We start from the raw sequence: 12,089 nt of genomic DNA on the forward strand, positions 1-12,089 counted from the left end.
CTGGGGAGGGCAGGGATGGGACAGGGAGGACAGGGACAGAGAGAGCAGGGACAGGACAAAATGCCCTGGAGAGCAGGGACAGGACAAGGAGAGCAGGGACAAGACAGGGAGAGCAGGGACAGGACAAAAACTGGGACAGGACAAGGAGAGCAGGGACAGGACAAGAGCAGGGACAGGACAAGAGTAGGGACAGGACAGGGACAGCAGGGACAGGACAAGAGCAGGGACAGGACAGGAAAGGCAGGGACACGACAGAAGGCAGGGACAGGACAAGAGCAGGGACAGGACAAGGACAGCAAGGACAGGACAAAAGCAGGGAGAGCAGGGACAGGCCAGGAAGACCAGGGACAGGACAGGGAGAGCAGGAATAGAACAGAGAAGGCAGGGACAGGACAGGGAGAGCAGGGACAGAACAAGAGCAGGGACAGGACAGGACAGGCAGCAGAGACCAGGGACAGCTGTGTCCCAGCGAGGCACAGCCCCACGAGGCAGAGCTGATCCCACAGCAGCCCCCAAGCTCCCAGCTCTGTCCTGCCCCACAGGCCCAGCCCCTGCAGGCACCAGCACGGGGGCTCAAGTGGAAATGGATTGGGTTGGGTTGGGTTGGGTTGGGTTGGGAAGGGAAAGCTCCCCCAGCTGCTGCCGTCCTGCTCTCAGCACATGCAGGGGGGACAGGAAGGAGCCCCCAGCCCAGCCCAGCTCCCTCCTCCCTGCTCTGAGGTGATGCTGGAGAACCAAACCTGAGCAGATTAACAGAGCCCAGGGGTCCCTCTGCCCTCTCTGTTCCCCCTCCCCACATCTCCCATGGAGGATTTCAGCAAGGCAGAGCCCTGAGCTGACCCTGGGGCATCTGGCCAGGACAGGAGCAGGGCACAGGGCACTGCTGCCACCTCCCACAGGGGACAGCACTGTCCCATCACCTCCTCACCGTGCAGCTGCCCAGGAGAGGATTTAAGGATCATTGACTGAGCATTCCCCAACATGACTTCACATCCCAGGGGGAGCTCAGGGTCTCTCTGTGGACAGGTTACCTGCCAAGTGAACAGGAGAGACTCCAGGGAGAGAGGAAATCTCTGTCCCAGCCTCCTTGTCAGCCTTGTCAGTGCCACAGCACAAAGCCAGTCAGAACCTTCCCCTGCCAGGATTTACTTAGCTGTCAGCAAGCATCCAGAAAGTTCCATGAGCAGGAATTTGGGCTCCCCCCTCATCCCATAGAGCAGAACCAGTGTTTGTCCCCTCCTGCTCCCCAAGCCATCCCCTGTTTACCTTCTCCAGGACTGACCTGTGAAATTAATAAAATAAATATTCCCTCTGTCCTGGTGGGCTCCAGAACCAAGAGCCAGGCTCAAACCCACCCCAGGCAGTGAACTCCAGGGAATGGTGGCCCCTGGGGCTGGGGCTGCTGCTCCAATCTCTCTTTTCCTGGGAATGAGCAGCCCCTGGAGCTGCACAGAGCAATAAAGGGGAGAGACAGAGCCTGACATAACCCCAGGTCCCTCCCTGCAGAGGAGCCTTTGCTCCCAGAAATTCAAACCCCAGAGAGCTCCAAAAACCTCCCCAGCCAGAGCCACGCCATCCTCTGATATGCATCTATTTAAAATATATATTAAAGACTCCCAGGACCCGACTTAAAAACAAAATCCCTTCTTTGTTTGTTTGTTTTTTTAATCAAGAAAAGGTATTTAATATTAAATAGAACATTTATTGCCTTGTAATTATTTTACTGTAGCCAGGTATTCTAGCACTGAATGGAAGATCTTTTTTCCATCAATCTGCTGTATCCAAAGTTTTGTATAAAGTTGTAGAGGTCGATTTTTTTTTATTTTATATTCAGAAAATTTCTCTTTTTATAAGCATTATTTATTATACAATGTATATACTTGAGTTAACTAAGATTATATATTATATAAATATATATATTTGGAGAAAAATATATTTCAACTTCCATTTTTTTTGTGGTACATCATTAAAGAAAAGGTAAAAAATTCAAAAATATGCACTTGCCAGCTTGTGTGGTTTGGCTCTGAGGGACAGCCATGGAATCATGGAATCCCAGGATGGTTTGGGTTGGAAGAGACCTAATCAATGGATTAAGATCAAATTAAGGAATGGATCATGATAAGATCAAATTAATCAATGGATCAAGATCAAATCAGGCAATGGATCAAGATCAAATTAAGCGATAGATCAAGATCAAATTAATCAATAGATCAAGATCACATTAATCAATAGATCAAGATCAAATTAACCAATGGATCAAGATCAAATTAATAGATCAAGATCAAATTAATCAATAGATCAAGATCAAATTAATCAATGGATCAAGATCAAATTAAGCAATGGGTCAAAATCAAATTAATCAATGGGTAAAAATCAAATTAAGGAATGGATCAAGATCAAATTAATGAATGGATCAAGATCAAATTAAGGAATGGATCCAAGCAGGCTCCAGACTTTGCACCCCCCCCACATGTCACAGGCTCCCTCTGAATCCCCTTCCAACACTTTGGACAGACCAAACTCCACATTTTCTCATATAAAAACCTGTTCTCCTGTCCCTGAATAGTTCTGTGGGTGTTTCTGCAGCATCTCCCTCACATCAGCAATGCTTTTCAGTGCACACAATTTTCCACTGCACTGGCCTCCAATGTACCTGTCTGAAGGGCAAAATAAATATGGAATCACTCAAATTCTTGCCCTGATCCCCAAATTATTCACACAATTACTCACAAAGCCATCCCATGGGTCCACCTGCATGGCCAGGGTGTCTCTGATGGTGCCACCACCCCTGGCCTGTCCTACCTCACCAGAGCACCTGGCCCATGGAGGGTTCTGAACTCCACAGCTCTGGGGGTGAAGCTCTCCCTGTGTGCCCACCTGCCCCAAACCTCCCTCCACCCCACACCCTGCCCCCAAATCCCATCCCAGCACCTTCCAATCTGCCTCTGGCCAACAACTCCACTTCAGGGACACATTTCTGGAAAGTTCAAGATGAAACAAGGTAAGGAAGGGGGTGAAGAATCCAATACATTGAAAGCAATATTGTGTATTTATTATAGATTTAAAGGAGGAGCCACACAGGTGGTGGGAAGGTGCTGCCCTTCCCTGCAGGGAACATCTCAGATCTTGGAGCAGAGCTTGGAGTGGCTCAGGTGTCACACCCAGCAGCCCAGCCTGGTTTTCCAGGGGTGGGATACTTTCCATGAATCATGGAAATTAATAATTTCCATGGATAACCCCACACACACACACCCAAAGCCTCCTCAGCCCTGCAGAGCCCACACAGCTCCAGAATGGGCTGGAGCAGAATCCTCTCAATTTCTGTCAAGAATAAGAGGTAAGAGCTGCTCAGGGTGGGCTAAATTCAATCCATCCACACTCTGGGCACCCCTCTGGCTGCAGCTCTGCTCCTCACACACACCAGCAGCAGACACAGATCATCACAAGGAGTTGTGCTTTTTATTGAATCCATTGAATGTGCAATTAAACCAGATATTTATTATTCATCCATATAGTTCTGGACACAGACACGATAATGTTTACATCATTTACTCTGAAATATAAGTTACTGTGTGCTGCTGTCACCTGGACTGGCAGAGGGGGAGGGAGGAACAAATAAATTCACAAGATCCTACACAAAAAAATGAGAGGGAGCCACCACTGGGACTCACAAAAGCATCACAACACAACAGCACTGCCAGAGGAGCAGAGTGGAGTGCCCTGAGCACCCCAACTGCTGTGAGCACACTGAGGACAACAGGACCTGGAAGGACATGGGGACCCTCTGGGAACACCCCCTGCACACCCTGCTAGCCCTTCTTGGGGCTGCTCGAGGTTGGGGAGCTACACTGACTAACATCTGCTAAATGGCTTTGATTTCATGCCCCACCACGCTGAGGTATGTTCCAGGAACCTTCTGGAAGGAGTGGAGCCTCAGCATCTCCCTGAGGCCACAGGAGCAGGGGAAGGAGCGTGGAGCAAAAGTTTGAGATACATTCCTTTATTTCAGTGCAAAAACATGGCAACACTCATCTCCTGCACCTGCAGAGCTTGGCCTCCTCTCTGTCTCTAAAGGAGGAATTTCAACCTTTGGTAACATGGCAGGAAAAAGGGATAAAATGAGGCTGGAGGATACCAAAGCTGCCAACTACAGAACTCAGGAAGAGCTGGAGGTTGGAACCAGCATTGCTAAAAGTGTTGTTGGATGAACAACAAGGTTTGATGCCTTAAATACTGGATTTGGAAATTTCCTCTACTCTGATCAACACTTCCCTGCCCTCTTCCAGTGCCCAATCCCACCAGGCCCCAAAATACCTGGATTTAAATGAAGAGGGTGCAGCATCCAGGCACTGCTGGAGCTCTGTCTGTGGGCATGGGGCTGGCTCCACAAAATGCCTCCATCTGACCAGGATCACACAGAGCAGTGCTTCAGCATCCCTCCACCAGACTGGCAGGTTTATTAGGAGCCAGGATCTCTTTCCTACTGCAGGAATGCTGGACACAAGTGAGGGTCAGCCCCAAAGCTCCCAGCACATTCCCCCTGCTCACCCCAAAATACAGAGACAGAAGCACAGGGCTCCAGGGGACACTTCCACGTGACATCAGGGTATGAGAGACAAAGATAAAGAATAAAGTATTGCACTACACATGCAGGTTCCACATGGGGCTCTGGGGATCAGGGGAGCATTTCACTTTTGTCCAGAAGAGTAAAGATCCCAGTGTTTGTTCTCCAGGTTGGTCACTTTTCCAGCTGTTGATCTTGCACTTGGTCCACCTTCAGTCTAGGGTAGGGACTCTTGCAAAAGAAGCCAAATCCATCAGGAAAGCATCATGCACATGTATAAAGCATCAAGCACACACTGGAACCCACTCACATGGAGCCAGGATAGATAGTTTGGTGTGAGTTTCCCCAGCACAGGTACTGCCCTACATGATTAGAAAGTCATTCTGTCCCACTGGGCTCAACTACTCCCTGTGGCACCTATGGGGAAAGAGTAGGACATCCTTCTCTCAGACAGCAGACACAAGAAACCAAAATTCCAGATTTTTTTAACTCAAGCAGAATCTCTTTTGATTTACTTAAATTAAACTTTGGCCCAATATCTCATGGATAGTTTAAAAGTTAAGGGTAAATTCAGAAAAGCAGAGAATTCAGGCATGCAGCTTCCCAAACTTTCAGGAGCTCCCCCCTCCCAAATTGCTCTAAGAACTGATCAGATGCAGCTCTGACAAAACAGAGGGGCCAACAAGGAGAGCAGATCCACCCCACTGCAGGCTCATTTCTGAGCAGAAAAGGAGAATTCAAGCACTGCTTTAAAATAAAAGTACTTACGTTCCTTCTTCTCTCAGAAGAGCCAAGAACTTCTTCACCCGATACTCAGGATCCATCTAAACACCAAACAGATCCCAAAAAAAGGAAAGCACAGAATCAGGAATGTCCTGAGCTGGACAGGACCCACAAGGATCATGGAGTCCTGCACGCCAAAAATCCCACCCTGAGCATCCCTGAGAGCTCCACAGACCAGTGAGGTGAAACCTTAAGAAAATCATCACAAGCAGGAAATAACAAAGGTCCAGCCAGAGAGTTCTGCTAAAAACCCAGTTTGACCTGACACAGTTAGATAAATCTCTTTTCATCCTTTAAAAATCTGTTCCAAAGCCACCAGCTGGAATTCCAACTTGCCAAGGCCAGGGTTCTGTTCCCAAACAGAAAATTCTGCCTCCCACCCCTCTGAGTCCATAACTGAGTCCATAACCTGGGGAGACACAGCATTTACCTGCACACACAGTTCCTTGTCCAAAAAAATACAGCTGAAAACAATTGCAATATGAAAATTTGAAAATTCAAACTTGATCAAAATGCTTATTAAAAATGCAGGCACAAAGCCCAGAGGCTGATCTGCTCAGGAAGGAGCAGAAGTTGGAGTGGAGCAGAGGGGCAGCAGGGTCAGGACTGCTGGACACAGCCACTGTAAACAGAAATTCTGCTGCCAAACTAAGGGGGAAATTCTCTGGAACAGCAGTGTGGGGCCTGACAATGACAGAGCTCACAGAGGTGACAAAAACACGGATGGTGCAGCATCCCCAGGACATCCAGAACCCTCCAGAAACAAAGGAACTGAAGGGAGGTTGTTAATCTCCAGTCCAGAGAAGAAGATCCTCCACCAAGATGTGATGAGCCCCCTGAAAACCTGCCATGAACCCCAAAGGTGCAGTGTTTGATTTAAAATAAAGCAGGCAATATTCTATGGTGATCTTTCAAAGCTCCCAGTTATGAAAATTAAGATACATTAAAGACAAATAGCTTAGATTAAGTTTTGTTTATGCTGATCAAGCTTTATTTATGCTAAACAGAAGTTACCAAATCAGGAAAGCCTGGAGGTGCCAGAAGGGGTTTTTGGGAACATTTCCTGACTCATCCAGGCTCAGGAGGAGATTTTGGCTTTGGGAGTGCTGCCAGCAAGGTCCAGGAGCAACAACACAGGGAGAGGAAGCAGGAGGAACCATGGAGAGAGCAGCCAGGGCAGGGTGAAGCCAAGGTGGGACCCAAGAGCATTGGAGGTGGCCCTGTCCTGCCGCCAAGGCCACTGCAAACGCTTTGGGTTTCAGTGGACCCAGGGATCAAAGACTTCATTTGAACAAGAACAGAATCATTCCAGGATACTCAGTGTACACAAATGCACTTTAAAGAAAGCAAAGAACAGTAATAACAGAGTTTGGGGGGAATTAGGCTGCCAGAAATTGTGGGGTTACACAGCTCATAAACAAGGTAAAAATTCACCCAGGCCACCAGAGCAGTTCAGGTATCCCAAGAAAGGATTTGGATATTGAGGGTCTGGGTCTCTGTGACTTTAGTTAAGTTATGTGACCAGCTCAGGAATCCCTCAGGGAGCTGAGGGTGGGGTCACTGCTTTAACAAAGCAAATTTCACCACTAGATTCAGAGGAAGACACAATGTGCACATTTTTTACAAATAATTCAGTCACCTGGCATCTAATCAGCTGAATTCTGAGAAATTTCATCCATCACTTGGATTTCTTAAGGGATTTCAGACTGAAATCTCCTTCTGAAAAGCTGTGCTACTGTGACTGTGTTCACAGGGGTCTGAGGATGAGGGAAGAGATGAGGATATGACTCCATGTTTCAGAAGGCTGATTTATTATTTTATGATATATATTCTATTAAAATTATACTAAAATAATAGAAGAAAGGATTTCATCAGAAGGCTAGCTAAGAATAGAAAAAGAAAGAATGATAACAAAAGCTTGTGCCTCAGACACAGTCCAAGCCAGCTGACTGTGATTGGTCATTAATTAGAAACAACCACATGAGACCAATCACAGCTGCACCTGTTGCATTCCACAGCAGCAGAAAACCATTGTTTGCATTTTGTTCCTGAGGCTTTTCAGCTTCTCAGGAGGAACAATCCCAAGGAAAGGATTTTCCACAAAAGATGTGTGTGACAGTGGTACAGCTCAGTGAAAACAAGGTGCAGTGCTGCATTTCTTACCCAGTGCAATTGTGCTTTCCTGGCAGGGCCTGGCAGACCCCAGCTCTCTGTGCGTTCAGTGCTCAGATCCCAGCTCTGCTCTCTGTATTTATAGCAGCTCAGCAGATGGAGTCATGGAAACACCTCAGACCTTTTGGAACAGAGCTGCTTCATATTTAGCTGCCATATGCTGCTACCTCTGCTGTTACACAAGCACCTGCAGCCAGTGCCAGAGCAGGAACCACCCTGCTGCCAACCCTCCATGGGCAGCAAAGGGACACTCCAGTGGCCCTGGGGACAGTGGCAGCACTTCATGTATAATGTTCAGTGTGTGGAAAAGGGCACATGTGGTGTTGTCAGGTCCCCAGGATGTGGTGAGAGATGAGAATTGACTCCAAGTTCTCAGAAGGCTGATATTATATTATATTATATTATATTATATTATATTATATTATATTATATTATATTATATTATATTATATTATATTATATTATATTATATTATATTATATTATATTATGTTATGTTATATTATATTATATTATGTTATGTTATATCATATTATATCATATTATGCTATATTATATTATATTATATCATATCATATCATATTATATCATATTATGCTATATTATATTGTATTATATTTTAAAAGTATACTAAAGAAAGAGAAAGGAGATATCAGAAGGTTAGACAAGAATGAATAATAAAAACCCATGACTGACTCAGAGTCTGACCCAGCTGGCTGTGATTGGCCATTAATTAAAAACAATTCACATACTGGGTAAACAATTCTCCAAATCACATTCCAGAGGAGCAAAACATGGAGAAGCTGAAGCTTCCCAGCTTCCCAGGAGAAGAAATCCTGGCAAAGGGATTTTTGATAAAATATCAGAGTGATAGGCACAGTCCCAGCTCTGCCTGGCTGGTCCTGGACTCACCTACACAACAATGGTCTGCTGGAAAAATTAAAACCCCAGAGCTTGGCTGCCCAGCCTCAGCAGAGTGAGGACTCTGTGTCACTGGTCACAGGATCATGGAACATCCTCAGTGGGAAGGGACCCACAGGGATCATCCAGCCCAACCCTGGAACTGCACAGACACCCCAAAATCCCATCCCTGGGAGTGGTGTCCAACCCTCCTGGAGCTCTGGCAGCCTCAGGGATGGGACCATTCCCTGCCCAGCACCCTCTGGGGGAAGAACCTTTCCCTGATATCCAACCTAAATCCCTCTGGCCATTGCCTGGCTCCTGTCTCAGAGCAGAGATTGGAGCTGCAGCCCCACTGAGCTCTGCCCTCACTGCTCCAGCTGAACAAGGGACCTCAGCTGCTCCTCCTCTGGCCCCTCCAGACCCTTCCTCATCCTCAGCTCCCTCCTTTGGACAGTCCCTAATTCCTTTCCATCCCTCTATGACATTGTGGTGCCCAGAAGTGTCCCCAGGAATGGGCACAGGGCTGGGTCAGCACTGCCATGATTTACAGAACCTGCACCTCCAGCTTTGAAAAGAACAGCAATTCAGGAGAAAGCAGAACAAGAGCACGTCCTGAGTCAGAAGAAGGGAGCCATTGTCAGGGCTCAGGGAGCAGGGCAGCCCCTGAAGGGCAGCACCCCTTAAATCCATTTCATACATGTGAGCAATGACTTACTGACTTGCCTCCAGCTATGGAATTAAAAGCCAAGGAAGAAGAGGAAAAAGTAATCTAGATAAATGACTTTATTCCCTGAGGTGACATGCAGTCAGAGCACATCCTCAGAGCTGAGCAAGTTTTAACAGAATTGTGAGGAGTGAACAGAGGGGTACACGGCTCTGAGCTCTCAGCTACAAGTCTCTTCACTTCTGAGAGGGAGATCTGAGAACAGCTCACTCAGCTGCACTAAATCCACTTGATGGGAGCAGAGGGGGGGCTGGGGGAGCACTGGGATGTCAGGGCAGGATTAGGGCTGCACCCTCAGCCCGTGTCAGCATGAGCAGGAGCTCCAGGCATGGGTGCTGCTGCGGGGGAGGGCTCAGAGCTGCATAGTTCTTACCCTCTGCAATTATTTTCTTTAAAGTGCTGAAAGTGGTAAATAAAGAGAAGAGCAGCTGAAGAGCCTGACAGATTTATCTTCTTCAGGGAAAGAGCACATACACCTGCACAGGCACCTTCTTCTTAAAAAAAAAAAAAAAAAACAAAAAACCTGAGGTGATTGCTATCTGCAATCTTAACATGCTGGGTGGAGAAGAGAAATTCCATGAAAGGTGAGTTAATCCAACCCCTCCCATAGCCAGATGCTCTGTAAGTGCAGCTCTGAACAGCCCATGGGCACGAGGAGGGGATTTACAGATCTCCGTGGACCAAACTGTGGTGATTTCTTTGTTCTGAACATTTCCCCTCACTGCATCTCTTTTCCCAATGAAACCAATGCAAAAGCTGCCACCAACACCAGGGCTCTGCAGAGAAGGGAACCTCCAGGAGTGCTCTAGGAGCCCAGAGCCATTCCTACCTGTAAGGACATTTCTATCAGCATCAGCAGCTTCTTGATCCCGATCCACACCGGCTTCCCTTTGACGTTCTGAGCGATCGTGCTGCGCTCCTTGTCTTTGAAGTTACCCAGGAGCTGGGGGGAAAATCAGCTTAAAAAATCAACAACAGGAGGCTGAGAGGAGCAATAATGGTACCTACCTTGGACCAAAGGCAATGGGAAGCTAGAAGCATTTAGTAGCTGAGAGGAAAAATTTGTTGCAATGTATCTTAGACAAGGCAAAACACAAAAAAAAAATTCTTTAATTCCCTCATGTTTTTTTCCATATTATGCCTTATCTAACAGTGCTGTGCTTTTATGCTGCACTCCAGGTCTTCTCCAGACCAGGGTCTACAAGGAAACAATGGTTCAAGCCACAGGGAGTTTCTACACCTGCTGCAGGAGTGTCTCAGGTGTGTCTTTGTGTCTCTCAGGCATCGGTGACACCACCACTGGGACAAGTTTGCCAATGGCACCAAAGATTTGCCTGTTCTGTTTATTTTAACAGCCTTCCATACTCACTACAACTCCCACTAGGGCACAGAATAAGGGGGCACTGAAGGCAGGAATTTATAAAGAACTTGTAATTCCTCAGCACCAAACACCTTCAGTTGATGCTGTTCTAATCCACCAGAGCACCCTCTGGGCACATTCAGTTTAAGTGCCCCAATTATACTCATTACCCACTTCCCTGCCCTTGGAATGTTTCAATCCAGACCACAAACCCTTCCCCAGACCTACTGTTCTCTAATTTTGCCTCAATTTAATTCATTAAAAAGCAAATTGAAAGCCTCAGAGCTGCTCTGTTATGAAACGATGACAAGCGGGATGGAGTTACCAGACACAGCAACTGCAAAATCCCTCAAGTTTGGAATCTTTCATCATCCTTGAACTTTTGCTCACCTCTAAAGCCTCCATGAGCTGCTCCCCTGTGGCAATGTTGGGCACGTGGATGGTGGTGCTGAAGGCATTCAGCATCTCCATCTCCTGCAGGACGTCCTTGCGGCTCGTGGTGCCGATGATGAGGAGCTTCCGACCCTGTCCAGGCAAAGGAGCCACAGTCAGGAGAGGAAAACCTGCAGAGAACCAGCCTGGGGAAGGTTCAGCTAACTACAGGTGATAAATGGCCATTTAAAAACCCACTTCAAACAAAATTAATGGGATTAAATGTGTCAGTAATTGAAGGGGCCAAGAGCAGCCACAGGAGACAGGATCAGCTCTCGGAGCAATGCCACCAACAGGGTCCAGGAATTGTGGTGCACAAAGCCCCACCACACTCCCAGCTCCTTCTGAACCCAGCTTTATAAATAGCTGGATCCTCATTAAATTTAAAAGCCTGAGCAAACTCCCACTCCCAAAAGCTGAATTACAAATGACTTCTCCGGGGAACAGCCTGTGTTCAGGAATCTGTGGGTACAGTGAATTCCCTGCTCCTGCACAGGCAGTTCCAGTGGATTTCCAGCTCAGGCTGTTGAGCAGAGGCTGCTGTGAGTCCCTGAGTTCCCCCTGCACCTGTCCAGGACATTCCCACTCCAGCAGGCTCCAACTCCCAATGCAGAGTGCACAGAGTCCAAACAATAACAGGATTTATGAATAACAGAGCAAATTGTGGAAAACATCAGCTGCAAAAGCAAATCCACTGCTGTTTGCTCACCTTGCAGAGCCCTTCCCACTGCTATTTGAATTGCCCTGTGCAAGGTTTGGACACTGATCAATATTGGCTGATAGCAGGATTGTCAAGCAGAATCAACAGTCCCTTTTCTATCCCAGTGCACATGGGTTGGGAGGGCCTGGCTGGACAAGTAACCCCCTCAAAAATTTGGCTGAGGCTGAGGAGTGAAGGGAATGTCCAGTGCCCATCTAGAGGTGGCCAAGGACCTCCATTTTTTGCTGTCCAAAAAGTTTGGTGAGGCTCAGGGGTGAAGGGAATGCCCAGTGCCCACCTCAAGCGTGCTGCCCTGGGCACTGCCCAGGCTCCCCAAACAGCTTCACTACCACACAGCTGAGGTACCAGGGCACAGAGGAAGGCAAGGACAGACTCCTGACCAGAGCTGAGACCTCCAAAACACAGAACAACCCCTCCTGCAAGTGCTGGAA

At 47.4% G+C, this 12,089-nt stretch overlaps 1 protein-coding gene across 2 annotated transcripts in view; it reads right to left on the reverse strand.

Moving 5' to 3' along the window:
* Positions 1-3,437: 3,437 nt before the first annotated feature.
* NSF (N-ethylmaleimide sensitive factor, vesicle fusing ATPase) overlaps positions 3,438-12,089 on the reverse strand; it is a 73,862-nt gene continuing 65,210 nt past the window's right edge. Inside the window, exons 18-21 of one of the 2 annotated variants that reach the window (XM_054281427.1) lie at positions 10,896-11,030; positions 9,975-10,088; positions 5,333-5,388; positions 3,438-4,795 (exon numbers count right to left, since the gene is read on the reverse strand). In XM_054281427.1, coding sequence (XP_054137402.1) covers positions 4,777-4,795; positions 5,333-5,388; positions 9,975-10,088; positions 10,896-11,030 — 324 coding nt within the window. In that variant the 3' untranslated portion in view covers positions 3,438-4,776. Of the gene's footprint in view, positions 4,982-5,332; positions 5,389-9,974; positions 10,089-10,895; positions 11,031-12,089 lie in introns of both variants that reach the window. The other variant, XM_054281428.1, reaches the window with a different exon arrangement.

Source organism: Melozone crissalis, unplaced genomic scaffold (assembly GCF_028551555.1).
Source record: "Melozone crissalis strain CALT ecotype California unplaced genomic scaffold, PUWL_Pcris_2 ptg000032l_1, whole genome shotgun sequence".
Classification (NCBI taxonomy): Eukaryota; Metazoa; Chordata; class Aves; order Passeriformes; family Passerellidae; genus Melozone; species Melozone crissalis.